At 42.3% G+C, this 23,424-nt stretch overlaps 1 protein-coding gene and 1 long non-coding RNA gene across 2 annotated transcripts in view; one reads left to right on the top strand and one right to left on the bottom strand.

Annotated features, from left to right (window-relative positions):
• Window positions 1-1,070: 1,070 nt before the first annotated feature.
• LOC120734620 lies at window positions 1,071-22,037 on the bottom strand. Its single transcript, XR_005696052.1, has 3 exons — window positions 22,028-22,037; window positions 5,199-5,204; window positions 1,071-1,430 (listed from the first exon to the last, which is right to left on the bottom strand). It is a non-coding gene; the product is annotated as an uncharacterized LOC120734620 (long non-coding RNA).
• sorcs3 (sortilin related VPS10 domain containing receptor 3) overlaps window positions 11,895-23,424 on the top strand; it is a 233,707-nt gene continuing 222,177 nt past the window's right edge. The window contains exon 1 of the mRNA XM_040033520.1: window positions 11,895-12,780. Within this exon, the coding sequence (XP_039889454.1) occupies window positions 12,103-12,780 (678 nt within the window). The 5' untranslated portion in view covers window positions 11,895-12,102. The remainder of the gene's footprint in view (window positions 12,781-23,424) is intronic.

Raw genomic sequence — 23,424 nt, 5'->3', positions numbered from 1 at the left:
CGCCTAATTTGTGGCTCATTCATATATCCAAAGCTAACACAATGTGACAAAGTTGCTACAATTCATTTTCACTTAGCAGAAATTCAGTGATACTCACTGGTGTGTGTACCCACGCTGATTCCTGATGAAAGGTTGCTAGGTTACAGGTTTCAAAAGGTAAATAATACAGAGTGATGCTTGTAGTGCTAGATCATGTGATACTGGGACAACGAGAGACTGTAAGTCGGTGTTATATTAAGAACATCACTGTACTGTGGTGGTTAAGAGAAATACAAGGATCACCTAATGGTGAAGACTGTGACACAAATCATTGCTGCTTAAAAACCGTCAGTCCTGCTGTTGGGATGTTTTGAGACATCGCATCCATCTGAGTATTGTTGAAGACCAAATACACTTCCATCAAACAGCAGCAGGTTTCCTACAGCAAAATGAGACTCTGAGCATGACAGTGAGTCCAAGCTACTGACTCAGCCTCAAAGGTCCCCCGGTACCAAATCAACCAAGCCTGTGCACGAACTAGCTGCACCCTGTCCTATTCTGTCCATGGAGGGTATACCACAGAGCCTACAGGACCCAAAGGACTTCCTGAAACATTCTTACTATCCAGTACTGCAGTGCAGTTCACAGAGGAGGGGAATAAGCCACAAGTATAGAAACTGAGTGACAGGAACGTTACTGGTATCTCTCAAACCACCTGGAAGGGAACAGTTACAAAATGATAAATGGAAAGATTATATCCCAAAATGTGACATGAAACATCCAAGTGAAGTCACTGACGATAGGGTCGGAAAATTAAAGCAAAGCCTTCGTTTTGCTGGGCTAAAGACATGAAAATACACCAACATATGCTGGCTTGTGCCTTCCTCAGGGTGTAGAAATGCACTATATTATCAAAGGCGTTCGCACATCTGCCTTCAAACACATAACTGGTGGCGTGCTTTCTACCACTGCATCTGAAGCTTTGCACTGTGCTTGGTGATGTAAGGCTTGGGTGCAGCTGCTTGGCCATGGAAACCCTTTCCATGAAGCTCTCTTTGCACAGTTTTTGAGATAATCTGAAGGCCACTGTCGCGAAATCGATCAATGTAGAGCAGTGAGACAAACCACGGAGGCCCCAGAAAAGTGCAATCAAACGATGAGTTTATTAACACACAGGAGAAAACATCAGCATATGTCCTCTGACCAAAATACATGTTGTGGATACTTATAAAGCAGCAGATTAAAATAGGTTCCAGACATTAGTCACAGTTAATCGTACATCTTGTACATCTTTAATAGCTAAAAGCAGACATAGAACTTCTCTTTTCTATAACACCGTCCATACAAGGTAATAAACTTCAAGCCCTCAGGGTCTCTGGGGCTAATTATTGACTCTGATCATCTGTTGCCAAGTAGAGTAAAATATAGTGAGACACCAAATGAGTTAAGGCCTCAGGCCGGACACATTCCTAGATTATGTACTGTAAGCATGCATTGCAGTTATCCTTCTATGTTCTAGCTTCCCTCAGCATGTATCACCTGGACAGTCACGCCAGTGAAGCTTAAGACCCTTAATGAACCGAACATCAACTCGAAATAAGCGCAGATATGCAATGTGTATGAAATACTTCTGACCGTACTTGTAATAAAAGTTAACATAATGGAAGGATCCTCAAATGAACATCTTCAATCAACAACTTTAATGCAACATCAATACTGTAAGAAATGTTATAATGCTGTAAAGAATGTTATTAATGCAGTTATAATGATGCAGATTATATGGCAGCAATAAAAGAATTTCTGGATCTCCACACCACCTGAAGTTTGGAGGTCTGTAGTGATGGAGACCTCTGCACACTATGCAACTCGGCATCCGCTAACAGTGCTCTCTGATTTTACGTGATCTATTATTTCCTAGTTGACTTGTCATTTCACTTTGCCTCCACTTTGAGGTCTGCCGTAAGGTTAAAAATGGTGCCTTTACAGGACTTCTATACAGGTGTCCACCGGTTCTATTTGCATATTTGTGTTTATCTTGCTTTAATCAGAGCCCACCGTTTCATCATGAAAACTAACCAACATTCAATGGCAAAAGTAAGACAGCGGCTATTTTATCACAAAAAGGAGAATCCCACGAATGGGATGACCGATATTTTATTTTCACTTGATCAATATTGTTCTTAATCGAGTCATTTTATTGGTTAGAAAATCCACCACAGTGTTTTACTCCAGTCACCTCTGACGAACTCTGTCCTCTACACTTGGCGCTTGCTACTTAATGACTCCCCGAGCAACTTGACTAATTATATTTTAAAAGAGGCGGATGATGCCCCTATAGAAGCATATGTCAGTCTATGCCCTACTATCAAAGACAAAGGTCAATTACAGTTGCGTGTCCAAGGACTCCCTATCATAGCTTGACCTTTCAGCTGGATGTGCGAGAAAACCCACTGGAGCCTCATCCAAATGTCACATGTTTCCTGACAGCACTTCCATTCCCCAGGCTTTTGGAGTATTTACCGTGTCCCCCGTGTGCATCGAGTGCATAGGCGTCATACTGTACAGCCGCGCACATGCAAACATAATCGCAAACACACACTTTAGTTTTGTGTGAGGCTATGAGATTATTTCCCAAAGAATAGCTTGATTTATCAAAACCACGGTACATGTGTATGTAATTCAGTCTTTACTGTAAATCGATGTTCAAAGTTAATTTGAACATCGATTTCATCAGTTGCTATGCTTACGACCACGGGGTCACTTAAAGTTATTGTCACAGTGTTTTTGTGAAGCTCATATTTCAGCTTACTTAATGATATAATTTACAATCTACAGTAAATGGAAATGTTTGAAATGGCTTTTCAATTGAACGTTAGCTGCGGTCGTAGCAGATCAGAAAATAGTCTTACAGATATGTTTTGGAATTGCTTTTCTCAGCAGCGTTTAAGTAATCAGATCTTAATAGTAGAAGGCCCCAATAGAAACACTTGGAATAAAAGTGACAGCACAATCTTCTTGGAGGTTGAAAAGTGACTTGAAGTGAAAATATGCTCTGAGCAGAGGAGGCACATTGTGGAAAACTTTAGCTTAGCTTCACTATATCTGGCAAACCCCACTCACAGCTCACCACAACACTAAACACATTCCCACTGACGCACTTTGGTGTTGCTTTCTAATTTGTGGCAGTGGGTTTTAGAAACACATGCATCTAATGACAGAGTGTGCAGTTTGTCTGCTTTCTGTAACATGGTGCACACAAGCAGGATTTAAAATGTATGCAAGTTTCAGTCAGTGTTATGAACATCAAAATGAACAACCTGATGAAAGAAGCCAAAGTTTTCTCGTTCAACAGAAGAAACTCTCTAATTTGGCTGGGAAGCTGGAGCAGCCGAGCCAACGCACTTTAAGCAAAACACATTTTTTCTTCTGTAGCCTTCAGCAGACTTAGGGCAGGGCAACATAGCGAACATCAATATGGATCAATGACAAACAGCCGTCTTTATGACGACCGCGCTCTGTGAGGAATCGAAGCATCACTTACTCGGCATAAAGCAGAATTCAGCACTCGTGTCACAGCCGATTGAATCTTTGGCTTTCAAAGGACGACCCTGCTGGAAACTGCACTGATTTGTTTCTTTACGTTCCTGCTAGCCTGACAAGTTAGTCCTGAAAGTTTGCAGGGGGGGGGGGTGCGACGGTTTTCCAGGAAAACAAATTTAAATGAAAACACAAACTGGCAGCAACAGTTACATCAATTATCCTGCAGATTATGCATTTGAGGTGATTTTCTGGCAGAAAAATTCTGATATTGTTCAAAGGAATTGTAAAATTAAAATACAATGCATGCCAAAAATATTTAAACAGGACAGAGGTACGGTTAATAAATCGGTAAATAACACTGTATTTTTAAGTCAGAATCATAGAGGTTGACATGATGGGCTGTAACCAGCACATCTGATGTAAATGTCCTCCTTGATCTTTCTTTGGCCGTCCGTTGACTCCAGGCTGTAAGACGAGATTCATCCACAGTAACCTTGTCACTGCTTTTAGTTCACCTGGATGGTCACGTTTGATCCTATTCTTAGCAGGTAAAGGTGTTGAAGCAGTGTGGGTGCTCACTTTAAGACTGATCTGACAGCTAGGCCAAGTGGCGCTGAAGTGCCTGAGATGAGCTCTGTGAAGCTGAAGTGCAAGGCCAAATTTCTCTTATCCACATCTGAATCAGCAGCATTGGATTGTTGATCCAACAATGGGAAATCAGAACCTTAACTGATAGCAGGTAAATGTGCACTTTTCTGCTCTCGTGTTTATTTATTTATTTTTTTTTTATCATGTGGAGTTATAAATATTAGACAAGGTGCTTAGGTGTAGGGAAAAGTACCCAATCAATAAGACTGAGGCTTGTTGTGAAAAGTGTTTTGAAGTGTTTGCTGGAAGTAGAAATGTTACCTATCAGTTTATTTAACAAATGGTTATTCGACTTGCTGTTGCCTTCCTATCAGGTCAAAGCAGTCTGTCCATTCTCCTCTGACCTCTGGCATCAACAAAGCATGTTTGTGCAGAGAACTGTGTGTTTTCTCCTTTTCTTACCATCCTCTGTAAGCCCCAGAGACGACTGTGTGGGAAAATCCCAGTAGATCAGCAGTTTCTGAAATCCTCAGGACAGCCTGTCTAGCCCCAACATTCAGTCACTTAAATCAGCTTTCTTCACTGCTGTGCTGCTCACTGTGAACTTTGTCAAATTCGTTGAGTTGCTGTCATGTACTTTGGCTGATTATAGCTCTGCATGAAGGAGCAGTTGAACAGGTGTGCCTCATAAAGTAGATATAGGGTCCAATTTTCTCACTACCACTGATTTTGTACTGCTTTTGGACATAACTGAACCCCAACAGTCTCAACATTGACATTTTTAAAAAAATATTATTGTCACTGCATGATCTCTGGATCACGTCCTCATCAGAAATGAGGATTTATGTCACTTTGTTATACATGAAGCACTTCTTCCCCCCAGTTTTCATGTCTCCATGTAAATGTAAATTTCCCTTATTTAAGCGATCGCTTTCTGAAGATGAATCCTTCACCACATTGTTTCGGGTCAGTTGTTTCACTAAAACCACAGACGTGCTGAAGGGTGCTTTCACACCAGCCCGTGCAAACGAACTCTGGATCTTGTATTCTGGTGTGAAAGCTGCCGTTCAAACTTTAGCTTAATGAGTTACAATCGGCTGAATTTGATTGCTACAGATCTCTCATGAAGATATAAATTATTTACAAGATTAACAATCTTAACATGAGCACGAGTACATTTCTTTCATCTTAAACATAAATAACTGATTGTATATTAAACCTGCTGTTTTTTATTCTTATGCCCTATGTCGTTTATTGTAAAGGTGTCATTACAAAGTACCACAGAGACCAAACAGCATTACGCATCCATTCAGTTGTAATATCAGCAGGATGTCTGTTTTTTATTCTGTTTCTACCTGGTTCTGATCATTTGTATGATTATCTTGAGCAACATCTAATTCTTCCTGTTACGGCTAAAAGAAAGGGAGCTGCAGTGGGTTACTGTGAGTCACACGTATCAGATTTCCCCAGATGGGCGCATGCACCGCTGACGATTCTGAATATAAATCAGAGTTCAACACTGGCACCGTGTTTTATTAAAGTGGACCAAAATTAGCGTTTTTTTTAAAAAAAAAAAAAAACCATGATTACAAAAAAGGTGTGAGAATTATTGCAACTTTTTCACAGTGACGAACAACGTTCCCTCTAATGTTTCATGTGTCTGAGTGAACACACAAACTCCCTGAGCGTCCCCTTGGACCACTGCGAGCGACATCAGACGTGTGCACTGTGGTCACGCCAGCATCCAAGTTACATGTTTATTAAAATAATCAAATTACAGCATTTATGTTAGACTACTTTTAATTAACTGCTTTGGCCCACTTACAATGAAAATGTAAAAAGTCTTGTTCATGACCTGTGTAGTATGTTAAGTAAAAATAACTTGAACTCCAATTTTGAAAACACAACTTTCTTTTTTTTTTTTTAAATAAATCTCTGACTTGTATTATGAGTCTGAGTCTGTGGTCTGGGAGAGAGTCTGTAACTCTGTCTGCAAAATACAGTAAATAATTACCAATGTTGGGCAATTAATTATATAGTTACTTCTTCAAAAAAGTAACTGAGTTATGCAAACAACAAAGTGTTTTGCAGCTGTTTACCTAAAAACAAACATTTCAAACTATTTACAGAACAATCAGCTGTTCTGCATCAAATCTGATGCCACACAAATTATTTGTGCCGCTCCAAAAATAATTCCTGTCCACTATGAGATGAAGGAGAACAGCAGCCTGATACCTGCAGGCCTGACAGCAGCACATGTGTCACTGCTGTAACACTCAGCAGTCGCCTCATTGTTCTGACACACACAACAAAACTGTTGACTACACTACACACTAACTACACAAGATTTGCGCTAAACGTCGCAAATCTCTCACATCTCAAACACGCCGTCACTCCTAAAACTTCCCCCTCCCTAAACATTTAAATGCCATGTTGCCATATCATTTTTTGATTGGTCGACATGGTGCATTTTTCCACCAATAGGAAAGGCTGGGGTTCTTTGGTGTTGTCTTTGCTCACAGGCTTTCGAGCGTTTTCCTTATAAAACGCCGTTTTCACCGTTTCTTCCTGCAGTAAATATAAACAACGACAGTATTCAGGAAGAAAAACAAACAGTGCAGATATTTTATCATAACTCTGGTTTTACATGACCGATCAACACAGTTTAAAAACTGGTATAAAGTCCACACTTTTCCCGTCAGTTGTTCCGTCTGTCCTGCTCACATCTCCAATGGTTGTCCACGTTGTCATTAACGTGGCTTCACTCCACATCAGCTGCTTTGCTCGCTAAAACACCGGTGTCGGCACATAAGGACGCTGTCATAGCCTGTCAGCGACGTTGATTAGCTGCGTATATACGAATGTGAATCGCATCATTGGCTGGACTTTGGGATAAGGCGGCATCGTTTTAATCCCATACAGGAGCAGCCAGTCACTGACTAACACTGCAGAACAGAATCGTTAAAGTTTTCATTTTAATTTCAATTGAGGTGAGATTTTTTTTTCTGTGCCAGTACGCGCACAGCTTAGAGGGAACATTGCTGACAAAAACAGTAGGGCTAGCTGTGCTTGTCTAGCACACAGTCATTACAGTACAATCATATTTCGATGCCTTCTTCCTTGAATTAAATCAAACAGACTATAAAAAGCCATCAGCGCTGAATATTTGATTGTTGTTTGAAAGTTGAATATATACATTGATTTTATGAGTCTTGAACATTGGTGGTGCAAACAGGCTTCATAATTTCAACAATGTAGCCCCAGTGCTACAATTCAGCCACATGTATTTAACTGTGTCTCCACACCCTGAGACATACAAACAGGTCTTTTGGAGTTCTTGTTGTTGTTATTTTCTAATGTTGTATCAATGATCAATTTGTAATTGTTAACTTTTTCCTGTTAATTTAGGTTGTTTTTATTGAACAGTGTGTTCACGGTGCCACGATGATGCTGCATCATGAAATGTTAAAGCTTTGTAACTCTGCTGTATTTTGCAGCTATACGTCTGTCTAACTGTGATCACATGAGATACTGGAGACAGGAAGTCGGTGTTATGTAAAATATATTTTATCCATTTAATGAAATATGCATGGTGTTTTTATATGCACATGATTTACAGCAACATGGTATGTAAATGAACAGTGTTTTATAATGTTACACAGTAGCATGGGCATAGCAGCCCAATTCAAAGTCTTGAAATGTGATCGATAAACCTCAAAGTGCACAAACACCTGAGTGTCGCTATTTTCTGTCTTATGTTTCAAAGATTTTGTTTAGTTTACACCCACTAACTCTAACAGTACATAAAGATGCTTAAAAAAGTGACATTCAATGCTTTTTAAATTATATGATGAAGATTTTTAGCTGCTTGGCTGCAGGGAGGACAAAAAGAAGGACTGACTACAGATCTGCAGCCCTGGTTCAGAGAGGACGTGAGTGTCATTCTCAAGGACACTTGCTTTTCATAAAGGGTGGTCTCCCGTCGGTGTGTTCACAAAGACACTTCTCTAGGACATAAAATGGACGCTGCTCCTTCAAGTTACAAAATACATCTTACTTGGATGTTTGATTGATTTGAAAAATTCCATTTGATTTATTGTTAAAAGGGATTAATAATTTCCACTCCATTAGTAAGCCATGGTAATTGATGAATGGCAGCATCAGAAGAGATGAGAAGTTTCATTCACTTTCATTAAAATCTCATTACATGTCCCTCTGAAATAATTCAGTCTTGGCAACTGGTCCCCGTTACAGAGTTGGTCGGAGCTGCTTGAAGCTTTTCTTCGGAGATGGTCGGTTTAGCAAAGTCCTTGTAAGGCAGGAGTCGAGAACGTGGCCTGGAGGGCGGTGCTTCACACACACTTTACCTTCTGATCTTTTACCAAATACATAAATTCAGGTTCTTGCCTAGAGTTAAAAAAAGAAGATTGATATAAAAGTTCTAAATATTTGATAAATAGCTCGTGTGAGAAATCAGTTAGCTGAGCATATATATAGACTCGGGGGGGAACTAGGCCCAACTCAGGTGGCCTGAGGTAACAAAATGTAGCTGAACTTCATCTATACAAAAAAATCAAGGCCAACTGTCTGCGTGGATCAGTATAAAGTATAAGCTAAGCGAATCTTAATATCTGTAGCATCTGTAGCGTAATAATGAGCACCATGACAGCTCAGTCTGACACTAGGCAAGGAAGCAAAAAAAGCATAAAGCTCAAAAATGCCACACTGTCAAAGTATTTTGGATAATTTGGAGGGAAAAATACTGAACAATGCATACGATAAAACAGACGTGTACTGAGAACAGCAAGTAACTCCTGCGGAAATAAATCCTGCTTATTAGCTGAGAATGCTCCAGTGTCTTTACCAGCTCTCTGCAGACTTTGTGCATGCTGTGATTGTAGATGTGACTGTGGGCTTTTGTGGTATTGCAATGAAAAGATTATATGAAAAGAATTTTCCAGAGCATTTCTCAAACAACTGATAGAACAGCTCCAACAGCAAGCCAGGACCTTGTTTATCAGCTTTAATCATTGGAGGGTTTTTAAAGACATAAAACGCTCCCTGAATGACGGAGAATCATTTTTTCCCCAATGCAAAAAAGTTAAAAACAAAAATTCAACAAAACAAACACACAAAAATCCTTCAAATTCATGTACAAGCGAGATATTTTCATTTTCAGTGAGCAGATGGTATCCATGGCAGGACGGTATCCAACATATTCATGTGCTGAGCCAGCTTTCATAAAAGAAAAGTATGAATAACACAGAAAGCCATAAAATGCGAGTACCTTACATATTGTCTCAATTTAAAAACCACTGAAGTCATTGCCCCAAATTAACCAAGCAGTGAGTGAAGGTGACCTGCCTCTTACTCTGCAAACATCTATCCAGCCTCCAAAATTGCCCTTGTTTGCTTTTCAAACAGGACCGCTGTCTGTCAGCAGCTAATATCGCCATGGCAGGTGGGTCAAGGCACCGACATCAAAGAACACCTGACTCGTGTGTGACGGGATCTGATGCTGTGGGACAAGAACATGTTGGACACAAATGAGCCAACTGAGCTTAAACCTAAACTCCTGGGATTTCAGGAAGATAGTAAAAGTAGACACTATACAAATGCCTGGAGTCCTGCATACAGTCCAAACATAGCTGGCAGTGGAATCAGGTTTTTGGTTAAGAAATTGAGATCTGTGCTGACCCAGTTAACCATGGAGGGTGGCTGAGGATGTGGGACAGTAATGGCTAAACGAGACATTGACTTTGATCAGCGTAAACAGAACCTGAGGGGTCTCCTGTATTAAAATCCAGCATTTGTTCGTCCTCATTTGCTCCTGCGGCACGAGGCACAGATGTAAAAGCAAAGTCTGGTAACCTGATGGCTCTTCTTGCACAAAATATGGGGAATGTGTTTATGAGTGGATAGCCTCATGCTTTGAGAGCTGAGACTGAATCAAAAAGGAAGATGGCTTAACAATGAGCTACAACTTTTGAAAAACCTCTGTCAGGCTGAGGGGCGCTTCAGATTCAGGTGATTATTCTCTGTAGGGTTCACATCTTAACAAATTCTCATTCAAATTGTCATCCGCATCTGTAAATGTATAAAATGTAGCTATTTTAATCTACACCGACAGCTGAGTTGCTTCATACTCCTTAGATTAAATGTACACACGAGCTCTGCGGCAATGCGAAAGATTCGCATTACTCCTTACTATGAATCCTGCACTGGTTCCTTCCAGATCATACTTTTTTCACACAATGTGATGCATCTCCTTCCTCTGCTGCTGTCTTTCTCACACTGATATGATTGGGAATTTGTTGAAATTCAGGCAGAGTCCCCTGAGTTTTCCCTGATGGGCAATTTGTGGGCAGTCAAGATGATAGACAAGGACACAACATGCTGGATTGTTAATGAATAACCGTGCTGCACTTAGGCACACACCCTCTACAAAACCCGCTCCATCAGAAAAACTCCCCCCCACAGTTTCCCAGCACTATTTTTTTATCACAGTTTCATCCGCGCTCTGAGTCCTTGATGCGCAGAAGGCGGTAGCACAGTATCCCAGCGCTCCCCTCCCTCCTTCTCTCATTCTCACATGCCTCTAGGCACTGCCTTATTTCCCCCCAAGGAGTGGTGCAACTCCCTGCCAATTCATCCCAATCCATCAGTGAGTGTTCTCCCCCCACTCCACACACACACACACACACACACACACACACACACACACACACACACACACACACACACACACACACACACACACACACACACACAGCCATCAGACTGACCTGCCTCTTTTTCATTCTTCATGTTGTTGAGACAGAGACAGATTGGCATGCTGAGTAGGGACATACAACACAAGTATGGGAGATGAGAAGCCAGTGAGTGCTGCTGACTGGTTAGCTGTGTCCATGTACAATCAGGATAAAGTCTAATTTCACCTCTTTAAAAAGTAGTAATAGTCAGAATAAGGAGAACAATAGTAGCAAAGTGACAGCAAAGTTTCAAAATGACTTCATTTTCTGGTCTGCATTTTTGTTTTAGGACTCTCCCACATTAGCTCTGCATGCGTAACGCTGAAAGCAATTCAGATTTATCTTAAAGTGGACAAAGGTGCAGCTCCTTAGTTATTCCTCTGTCTGAAACAAGCTGTTTTTCCTGCTCTTTAAAGCCGTCTTGAGTTAAACCCCGCTTTCTTGTAATTGGCTGTGACTTGAAAACAGAATATTTGAACAGCAGCTGAGTGTGTGTGTTCCCTCTTAAAAAGTTGTGTATATGAGTTGGCCATATGAGCGATATCTCTCCTGAGTGACGTCATACAGAGCCAAGTGTGTGTGTGAGTGTGTGTGGGGGGAGGGGAGAAGCAAGGGGGGGGGGGGTGAGCGTTCAGAGGTTCATCAATTCATGAAACTGTAACTAACTGAGCGGAACCATATCTGTAGGCACGGTGTGGTGATCTGAAAGAAATTATTATTTATATAATAATAATATAATAATATTTATATATATATTAGGTGAGTAGAAGATCACTAAGAGTAAAAAAAGGCCAATTTTACTGACGCCATGGCAACTATATGATATATAAAACGTGTGATAATTTATGGTAGGTGGCATACAATGACCATGTTGTATTTCTCACATCTAAACAACTTCAAAGAGCTGGAGGAGACTCAGCACCACGGACAGCGCCCAACTCTCTCTCTCTCTCTCTCTCTCTCTCTCTCTCTCTCTCTCTCTCTCTCTCTCTCTCTCTCTCTCTCTCTCTCTCTCTCTCTCGGCAGCTGGCTGCGATACAGCTCCTCCTCTCTCCTGTGTGGTGGCTTTCCCGACCAAAGATCCTTGGACGTGAACAGTTTCGCTGAAGAGCACTTTTCTTTCCTCCAGACGAGTAGACGGACAGCCAAGCGTCAGTTATTCCACATCGACCTGAGACAAAGGAGTTAAGGTGTCGGATAAGGTCTCCAACCGTCCTTCACCCCCCAAAAATCTCTGTCAGCGATGGAGACTTGGGCTGGCTTCTGCCCAGGCATGCACTTATCTCTGGGTATCTGGGTGATGATAGCCGCTCATACCCTACAAAATGCCAAGGCGGAGATAAGTTGCGCATCTTGCCCGACGCCAGTTCAACTTCACCAGGAGAAATTACAGCTGGGGATACGCGCCGACCCGACAGAGGAGCTTGCCACCCTAAAAAACATCCGAGTAGAGTTTAAGGAACTCGGAGTTACCGACCAGGATACTGAAATGGACGGCGACCGTGAGGCGGGGATTTCTGCCGAGGGTGCCCCCCAGTTCCCCCAAGATGCCAGTTTGGATGGAGTTAGTACGCAGGAAGGTGCACCCGGGTCCAGTGAAGAAAGTCGAAGCAACAATGATAAGCGAGAGACGGCTGAGGACTCTGCGCTCCGGAGAGCAAAGAGAAGCGGTCATGAGTTTGCCGAGTTCAGCGAGAATGGGTGGACCGGAGGGGCTGGCGTGGATGTGGGCTCTCCGGATGAGCGGGGTTCTATGTTAGACGCGCACAAACAAGGCAGGTCCGAATTCAGGTGGAACAGGGACGAAGGGAGAGGAAATATCCGCCAGGATGAGCCCAAGCTCACCAGCAGCACTTTCGCTCTGACTGGAGACTCTGCGCATAACCACGCGGTGGTCTACTGGTCCGGACAGAACAGCAGCGTAAGTACAGCCCCGCTTTAATATCTGCCCAGTTTTGTTTTCGTACTGGTTCCTGGTCACACTCCAATTTCACGCCAGCTGTGCCGGCGGGGTGTGATATTTCCAGCAGCTCCGTAACGCGCAGAGCTCAGACTTTGTGCCGCGGAGTTTGGGTTCGCTGTTAACAGGTGCACCCGTGCAGACGCAGCCACAGACGCGCACCCGTGACGCGCACGGGCTTGTTGTGCTGCACCGTATTCCGCCTCGACCTTTGACTCTACCGTGAATTACACACGACCCCCGTGTCAGTTCTTTCTTGTTTTCTGCTGTTTGGTGAACAAACACTGCGTAGTTTTACTCTCGTCAATGATGACTTTAATACGGATTTTATCGTGATTTATTGCCGCAGTGGGGAAAACATTTATGACTTATTTGTAGCATATCTGAGATATGCGAGTGCATGATTCATCCCTGTGACGCGAAGGTTTTCATCCGAATTAAATGTGGAGGAAAGGAAAGAGGGAGTCGTAAAAATAACGCAACCCTCGGTAAGTCCCCAAATTCTTAAGGCTATGTGTTTCTCCACTGGAGGACAGTTTGTGCTTCACCTGAGTCACCGAAGAATGAATGAATTAGGTTTACAAATATTTATAAATATCCATCCTTTAAATTAGTAATGAAGAAAAACATCCCCTGTTGGGTCACCACACAATTTCCAAAGCCGGTGTTGGGAGATGAGGTTAGGTTAGGTTACCCCCCCACACACACACATCAGGTTGTTTGGCTGTAGAACAAACATACAGTGTTCTAATGTAAGGAGTTTGTCCAGGTCAAAGCCAGGGGGAGGCTGCTGCCCTGCTGTGTGAAGCTGTACAGCAGCGATATAGTTCCAGAGAACCATTTACTTAATTCTAAAATGACACTGACCTCGTCCGAGCCTATTTATGCATATGAAATATATGAAAATCCTGCCCTTGTTACACAAGTGGGCCCTCATAGGAAGAGAATAATGAGCCAAAATGAATGTAAGTCATTTACACAACCGTGTAAGCTCACAGGGAGCCGTTGGGCTCTTCTTTGTGGTTTCACAAGCTTAATTTGTTGTTATGGCTGCTCCTCTGTCTTTACTCCATTTGTAAAAAAAAAAAAAAAAAAAGAACAGAAAAAATCCCACATATTCAGTCTTGTCTGAGCTGATTATAACATGGTGCATGAACTTGTTTTTTAACCCGCAGTGAAGACCGAGGCACTGTGAGGGGAACGTGTGTGTGTGTGTGTGTGTGTGTGTGCGCTGGATGGAGAGGGTAAGGAGGTTATTGTGTGTGGCTGCCCCCAGCTTTAAATCTTCAATAATTATCTCAAAGACTTAGGCCACTGTTTCAAAGTCTCTGTCGCTTTCATGGCGAAAAAAAAAAGGAGGAAATCATGTCTGGCCTCAAGAGCATTGTTCAAAAGAGAGGAGATCTGTTCCTTAATCTTGATTTGCTTTTGGTGCTTGATCTGCTGATGAATGGAGGGGAGGGAACGAGCGATTAAGCTTCAAGTCTTTTAACCAATCTGCAACAGTGGTTCAGTTAGAAAAAGAGTAAGTTGGGCAGCTAGGACTAACTGCTTGGATGGATGACCAGGCTTATTCAGCCACTTCAATCTTGACTGTCTGCAGCCTCATTTATTTTTCATCTCTTTGAACTACAGAGACAGTCCTCACCAGAAATGTACCCACCTTTGGTTGCTTTACACACTCAAATTCTCCCGAGCTCCCGTTGGCCTCGTTGTCAGGACACAAGTAGCCGCAATATTGACTTTTACCTAATATTGTGTCGTCCTGCTTGTGCTGCCAAAATAGCTCTGATGTTGGGCTCGTTGGCTTAGGCCCTCTGTGGACTGTACTTCTTCATAACTTTGAGGAAATGATGGTGGAAAAATTGGTCTGCAGACCACTGCTTCCAGACTTTGTCTGTCAGTACTTTTCCCCCCCATTGACTACAATATTTTGTTGACTTTCACAATTCCTTTTATCTTTTAAACTTAATACTCGTGTCTCTTTTACATTGATTGGTAGAATCTGTTATAATATAGAAACTAGGCCACCACTTCAGGCACATTTTGCTTGTCACATCTATTTATCATAAACCTTTTAAGGGTTTAGAAGACATGTGCTAAGGTTAGTGTTGAGGTCACATGAGAGGCGATGTCCTGCACACTATCATCTGCACTGTTGTTAGCCTGAGCCAAAATCAAATATCCAAGTAACAACAGCCAAATACTTGATGGTCAGAGACTGATTTCATGTAAACAACTGATGATTCTAATCTAAATTCAGACCAGAAGAGCCCTTCTCTGTCTGATATTTGGTAAGATTTATTAATTATATTTTAACAGTTAACTGCTATAGTATTTTTTGTCTTAATCAGGACAATTAGAGATTTTGATTTTCACAAATTTATATTTGATTGAAGTGCTGTCTTGGGACCTGCTTGCCCTTCCAGGAAAGGGTAGAGGTGGAGAAAGCAGCAACAAAGAGCTGCATTGGAGGTGGGTTGCAAAGTGGCTAGCAGATGTACAGCAACTGAGGGCCTATACAAGATAGCTGGATGATTTGTACAGTACAAGCTGATGTGGGTGTTGTGATCAGCTGGAGGACAAAAAAAAGGACTGGCTGACCTAAAAAAAAAAAAAGAGAAAAAAAGTTGACAGTAGACGATCCACATCTGAAAGTCATTTCCTGGACCCGATGTTCACTGAAGCGTGATCAGAAACAATCTCAGTGGACGTGTGGCTGTCAAGAAGCCATTTTTAAGGAAGGGAAACAGGAAAAAAAGGTTATGCCAATAACACAAGCGCTGTGCTGAAAATCAGTTTCTTGTGGAGTGATAAATCCCCATTTGAAATTCTTGGTTCAAATTGTGAGCATGTGAAGAGGGAGTCAGCAGAGCGATATGGTGAGGCTAGAGCCATCTGCAAATCACAGCAGAGGCTCCGCCATGGTTTGATAGAATTATGAAAATAAAAAAAGTATTTTGATCCACCATGTAATATCATCTGGAAAGCATCTGATTGGCTTAATTTTTCAGCATGATAGTAAAAAGACACAGTGGAACCAGTCATGGATTGGCCTCCACATAGGCTGGATATCAATATTACTGAGGCTCTGTGTCATCTTAAAAGAGAACAAAAGACAGAAACAGCCAGAGATACGCTTTGAATGTCTTTGCAGAAGTCTGGAGAACTATTCCTGAAGACTACAGAAGAAAGTTACAGAAAGCTGCCTGAGACAGTTCGGGCTGTATGCAAGAATATAGGTGGTCATGTCAATAATTGACCTTTAAGCTCATTAGCATTGCACAAAGTCTGTTTTTACCTTACATACTGTATTCCCATGTAGATTTGCACATTTCAGTAAATCACTGCACATGTCTTTAGAGTTTCTTTGCAAACTAGCAAACACCATGTATGTGTAAGATGCAGTCATTGGTTGTTTTGATGTAATTATTTGATGTATTAATCTGAGTCTGATTATATGGTTATTAATGCATCCATTCATCCAAGTTACATAAAATTACCTCTATAAGTTATATATTGATCATAACATGAGTTTGACATTACTAACCTCCATTATTAATGGTTAATCTAACCAACTGATAAAGAGTATTAATGTAAGAATTCATATATTCTTTGAATTCCCTGAATGTTTATTTTTTTAACATATTTTCTTGGGTCATTCTTAACATTAAACTATATATGGCTGTTTAAAAAATAGACCTATTTTATACTTGTGCTTCTTTGTATATTTTTAATATGGGCCACGTGATTCAGTTCATGTCTGTGTATGAGAATAAACACCAAAATTAACAAGTTCATGCACAGGTTTCGGTACAAAATGTGCAGCACAGTTTTTTACATGAAACATTTTGATTGTGAGATTTTTGCTAACTGAATTTATTATTTTTAAGGGAGATGCATCCAAGCAGTTTAAAGCATACTTCACATTCAGTCTACTCAATATTTCCTTTGTTGAAATATTCAAATAAATTATAATATTTGAATAGAAAAAGACCGCAGAAACCTGGGTTCAGTAATTCGTCAAAGCCAAAGGCATCTGCACCAGGACCATCCGGATCATGTGGTTCAATGCAACCGGCCTCCAGGTTTAGCAGTTGTGGTCGGGCCACTGTTACTAAAACAGATGCAGAATTTTGTTGTCCTTTTTTTCTGCTGCTCAAATTTGGTTGAGTTGCAGCAGAGAATTTTTAGAACAGGCTCCATAAGATCAGTGTTTACTGACTCATTGTTATGAGGCTCATATTTACTCTCTGTATAACAGTTTTGATTACGCAGGAGAAAAACTGTCTGCTTTGGCAGAGTTTTCATATCTTTCTCTGTTTTTTTGATGGGTACAAGAAGATTTATTGAATTTGAAAGTTCTCCCAAGTGTTTCCTCTCTATAGAGCCCAAGGTTATTCATTTTCCTCAGTTGTAGTGGTTACTGACTGGACCGAGGGACAGTTTGTCTGGATAAAATTAAAAACAAGCTGAAGATTTAAGTAGTTAATCAAAAAGCGGCCTGTGGTTAGTCAAAGATGGGTGCCACAGGAGGCCCTACTTGGATAAAGTTAGCAGTGGTTATGTCACATCACATGCTTCCCCGTGGCCTCAAGGAGATTCTCAGGGAGATAACTCTTCCTGCCAACAACCAAGAACCAGGCGGCTCAGGGGTCCGTTCTTCGTACCTCGCTAAGTAAGTTAGCTGGATTTGAATGTTGACGATTTCGCGTGATCTCGGATCGTTCGGTTCCCCGAAGCTCATCCGGGACTTGCTGTCATAGCAACAGATCCGTAAGCGTAAACCTGCTCGGGAGCAGGTTTACTTTATGTAAACAGGATTAGATCGCGGCCACGCAGGTATGTCCGCTTCATGTATACGAAAGCAACAGCGATATTTTACCACTGTTTCACCATAAATAAATATTATCAATGTAACTAAAGATAATGCAGCACTTGATCCTTTCATTGATTCCATACAGATACATACAGGTCATTTCCTAAAAAAAGGGAAATGTACTATTAATCATTCTATTTCATGTATTTGATTATTTCAGATGTAATTCTTATTTTAGAGTAGTAATAGTAAATTACTTCGTGTAATCAAGATGAGAGACCACGGCTATAAAAGCGAAGGTGGATTTGGGAAGTCTGTCGCAGCCATGTCCTGTCCGTATACGCGAGCCACCCATTGCGGAAGGTGCAAGATTGATAAGGAGAGTTCTCATAATTCAGCGTATATTGCGGGACAGACAGGATCCTTTAGCTCAGCGCGACAGTGTGCTCATTGAGAGATATCGATTTTCCCGTGAGGGTATTATTTACTTAACCGACTTGTTGACGAGGGGGTGCAGGACCACCACCTGTCTTTTTGTGCTCTGCCCTTTTCTTGGTTGCTGTTATAAACAAACAAACAGATTATTTCAGGGTCTCTTTCCAAGAGACGAAAAGCAATATCAGTGATAAATATTACCATTCTGTAGAATATTCTTATATTTCACTTTTACTTGTTCCCATGTTCTAGTGGGTCCTGTTGTGGCTCTAATGTGAAAGAGGATATAATGTAATAGGCCTATAATATAATATAATATAATAAATCTACCCTACCGCCTACTGGTGTTGGCCAGAGGGGTCGATGGCGCGATATGGCAGCCTGGCTTCTGTCAGTCTGTCCCAGGGCAGCTGTGGCTACAACCGTAGCTGCCTCCACCAGTGTGTGAATGTGAGAGTGAATGAATAGTGGCATTGTAAAGCGCTTTGGGTGCCTTGAAAAGCGCTATATAAATCCACTCCATTATTATTGTTATTATTAGATTACTTACGAGTTTAATTTGTCAGCAACTTTCTGCCAGCCCTCTCTCCTTGCTCTTGCAGCCTTTGCAGTGTTCCCTTGCGTTTTAATTAAACTCTGAAACTCCTGAAATCCCTCAATCAAGAGTTCTTGCTCTGCTGCCGAAAAATACCGAGCGCGCTCCTTCGACATTTTCGCCGACCAATCAAAGGGTTGCCGATCAATGTTTCTACTATCGATGCGTAGCCCCTGTTAAGCCACCCAGTGATCTCACATTACTTCATCCAGCTATACTAATCGTCAACAGCAGGTGTGTTCGGAGAACCGGAATAGCGAGCTCAAAGTTGGCGCGATGGTTTGATCTTGGATGTAGTGAGCGAGGTACGAAGAACGGACCCCAGAACACAACATGTGTTGATCACTGGAACCTTATCTGACCAACAGCTGAGCAGAGCCTGTGCCCCATACAGTGACCTTTAGCCAGCTTCTCACCACGGCCATTTTGAATTCCTCTGGATTAAATGAAAACGCACCACAGCTGGATGACTGGTGTGCCATTTGGCTGACTAGCTGCAACATGGACCATAAATTCACAACATTTGTGCTTCAGAGACTTTCTCTCAGCCTTACTTCAGACAGATTGGTCGGCGGTGTCTTGCACTGCGACTACCTGCTGTGGGAGGACTTGACACTGCTGTGGATTCCCCGGGGGTTGGTGGCGTGTCCACACACAGTCTGTCGTCGTGTTTCTGTCTCAAGCTTAAGCAGGTTACATCCAAGCCTTAACCCTAGATATTAACTGGCACTGTAGTGGTAGCCATGTTGAGAATAACTGTCATTTCTAATATTCATGAACATAATTCCAATGATGCATTCCTCCGGTGACGTGACAAGTTCTTTCCTAAGTATTTTTGAGCCAGTGCAACCTCCCAGCCTCAGCAGTCATGGGCATAATGGCATTGTGACTGACAGCTGGAATACAAAATGGAAAGCTTTAGCAGTGCCTCTTCTAGTGTGATCTTGAAACATTCATCTCTTCTAAGGGAACCTTGAGATCCTTACCCATCAGCATAATCTAAATGAATATATTCCTTTAAGGAAGCTGTGACCATAAGTACCGGCATCGGGACGCCGGCTTTCCGGCTGCTGCATCTTTGTTCCTTGATGACTGTTTCATGTTCTCTGACACACGGTGCTCCCTTTGTTGTCCTCTGTGGGTTTTAAAGGGGTTATTGAAGAGTAGTATGGAAAATTAACATAACCCACTGTGGGTATTGCTCGACTTGAGTGGTCTTTAAAGTCGTGAGAACTCATGCCGAGGCAGGTCGTCCGTATCTGGCAAGTCATCAATAAAGCTGACTGCGTGTGTTTGAAATTCTCAAATCCCTCTTGAGAACCGAAGGAACAGTGCAGAAAAAAATGTCATGCAGCAAACACGCACACGCGTGCATGCACCCACACACACACGCGTGCATTCTGGGTATCTATAAGACATTAAATGCTATTTCATTTCCTCTGCAGGGTATCAGATTCTTCCTGCACAGGATTCAGAAAAATGATCTCTGTTTTGAAAGAATCTTGCAGAAATGTTTTGAGGAGACTGCTTTTTGCACACTCTGATCCTTCTTTGCAGCACGCTTTGTGAAAGACGGTTCTATGGACTGACCAACAAGGATGAAGCATTTGCGAGCGCCATCTCTGCTGCGAGGGGAGGTGATTTAGGATGTAGAGACAGGCCGCGTTCCCTCTCACTTTCCATCAGCCCATCCTCCCCCTCAGCCTAAATTACTGATGCTAATACATTATAAAGTTGTTTCTTTTCTTGCCTCTCTTGCTACCCTGGTGGCTGTCTGCTCTGGAGGAAGAAGAGGGTGAAAAACTAGAATATCATAAATAATGAAGCCCTTCCAGCGAGCCCCAGCTCCCTCGTCCCTCCCTCCACCCTCCCTCCTTCCCCTAATCCCAGTCTAATTAGTGTCTACAAATTTGTTTCTCATCTCCTGTTTTCTTGGGGTTTTTTGCAGTGGAAGTATGATGTCATGGCAAGAAGCCATGTGCCACAAAACATGAATGGCGAATGGGTCTTGACACTGGCCTCCGGAGCTAGACTCTTGGCTGCAGTTCCCAAACAGTCGGGGTCAGGCTGCCGCTCGCTCTTGACCTACTGATTTCACGCAGTGTGGTTTTAAAAGCATGTCGTGTTGCATAATACTCTCACTGGGTTCAATGTGTAGAATGAGTCACTAATGTATGTTGGGTCATTTCTCTTTTTCATTTCTGAATGTGATTTTAGCTCTGTGTAGAATAAAAGGCAAAATCATTTGCATGGGATGCGAGCACAGCTGACCATTTTAAATATATCCAGAAAAACAGGATGAAATGAATACACACATTCCTATCAGCAACATCTTACCCTCGTGACTGCATGCACAGAAGTTAACTAGGTCAGCACAGTTTTAGCATTTTCTAACTTCTGCTAAAGGTCACCAGATGCACTTAAAGGTGTCACATAATGTTAAAACTCTCCTCAGCGAGGAAACGCTGCCACATTAAGGAAGCCATTCAGGAAGCCATCCAATCAGGATGCATTGCACCTGCTACTGCAGCGCGCCGCCGATCTTGGATCACATCAAGCTGCTAAAAGGCTTTGAAGCTATGAGCATGTGCGGAGTAGAAACCCAGCCGGTTGAACAAGAGGCTTTAAAGGCTGCGTTCGCCAAACCTAATGGCCTCATTATGTTTCCTGTGTGATTGCCACGGTGGCTGAAGCGTTGATGGAAGCCAACTGTCTACGACTTCAGAGAGTTGTGTAATCATACGCTTGGCCACTGATCCCGGTCGGCAGTACAAGGGTGCCGACATTATTCGCACGAGTCAGAGAGAAGGGTGTGTGTGAAAGTACACGTGTGTTAACTAAACTGACGCATGCCAGTGTCACGATTGATTTAGTCTCATTTCTATTATACCCCGTGGCTTTTTACCATCTGGAACATGCCGAGCATTTGGGGTATCGTCTAAAAGCGGGGAGTAGCTTCGTCCCACTGTCCTTCTCCTCGAGCTGTGAGTGTGAGACTTTCCGGTCCCAGAGGCACGCCGCATCTTGACCTTATCCAGTTTTTTTCCGAGCCAAGTGCGATACCTTGTAATGTTGATGTCCCTTGCCATTTCCCAAACATGGGCAGGCCAGGGAGAGCAGCCAGGCGATGAACACATAATAATGTCAGACCACGGTGAAGCGATAGACCGCACGCTGTGTTCCTCTCTCCCTCTCTGCCTCACCGTCTCTTATCCTCTCTGTCCTGCTTCAGCACGGTCTGTTTCTCCCACACACTGATATACATTCATTAGGTCACAGATGCACAAAACTGCAGACGTCCAAACCCACACAGCATACCTAAAAAAGAAAGGCGTGTAGAAAAAAAAAAAAAGAAAGACATGAGCACACACACACCCTCAATCAGTCTCAGTATCATGTCTCACTCTCAGTCAGAGTGAATGTGTCGTGCCTGGAGGAGGTTGTCATTGATGGAGACTAATGTTGACACATCACACCCCGGACCTGCAGTCAATTAACACATTGTCTAATTAAAGTGATCTACTGGTTTATCCATGAGAGATTGAAAGTGGCCGTAAAATGTGTCCACACTGCGTTAATTTTACAATCAGGTCCGCTTCTTTATTTCCATTTGAAGTTTAATGGTAATAACCTGCTTAAACACCTCCTATTACCGACCAGATCGCGTAAGCATCTTTCACCCATGGCGGCGGGAGATAGATATCCAAATTCAGAGGCATCTATTTTCTGTTAATACCCCTTTCGAGCTGCATAAAATACTCCAGTACGTGACTGAATTTCTGACTGTCCACAGTGTTTGGTGTGGAAGTCAGCCTGAACGTTGCCCTTTAAATAAATTATCCTTCAGCTGACTATAAGTCGTTTTTCTCCCCCCAAGGTTTTCTTCTACTTCCTTCCAATGGGGAACGCATTACATTTCTATCAAACTCAGTAATTGTCTATTTACCCAGCCCCCACGCTGAGCGGCTTTTAAAATTTTAATGGCGCTGTAAGAGTTGTTTGGACCGCTTGACGGGTACGGCGCTAATATAAGCCTGTCTTATAAAGGAGCGTGTGAGTGGTCACGGATATCAATGAATTATTAATCCTCCGGCTCTTTTATAGGGATATTCTGTGAGGGAGGACCTGGTGCCGAAACACAAAGTACGCTGCCTCCTCACAATCCTGTCGTGACAAATACCGTGAGCCTGAGGTGTCGCTAACGATCCCTTTGGTTAGTCAGCGAATAGAGGTGTCACCTACACCTCAAGGTTGTGGCATTTATTTCCCACTGAGGCCGGTTACAAAGGTAAGCGCTCATTATGTTTACTGTGATGGTGATGTAATGAAACTCGTTACATTTTGCCTGTTCCCCTGAAGGTGACGCCTTTCACCGGTACACTTTGAGGCTGCACAGCTGCATTACAATTAGTGGTGTTGCTGTTTTTATTATACTTTCAAATTCATCCCAGTGGCCTCAGAACCTCCCATTTCTATTGTCAAGTTCCACTTATTGACTTCCATAATGGTGCATTTAAAGACAGTTTAGTAATAATATCAGTCTACTACATAAAAAGGGCAAAACTCAATAGTTGATAGAGTCTGGGTCAGTTTGTAAGGGTACCTGGGTCTTTGTCCCAGTGTTTAGTGTGTTTTGGTTCTTGGATACTGGTTTACTTCGTTATGTCTCCTAGTTTTGTCCACTGAGAAGTTTAAGTAGTACTTCTAGTTATGGTTGTTTAGTAGTTGGTCCTGTTCATGTTTGGTCTCGTCTGGG

The sequence above is a fragment of the Simochromis diagramma genome, unplaced genomic scaffold (genome assembly GCF_900408965.1).
Source record: "Simochromis diagramma unplaced genomic scaffold, fSimDia1.1 OVJJ01000571.1, whole genome shotgun sequence".
NCBI classification, from domain to species: domain Eukaryota; kingdom Metazoa; phylum Chordata; class Actinopteri; order Cichliformes; family Cichlidae; genus Simochromis; species Simochromis diagramma.
Note: the sequence above shows the minus strand (reverse complement) of the source record. Positions and strands in the feature narration are given on the sequence as shown.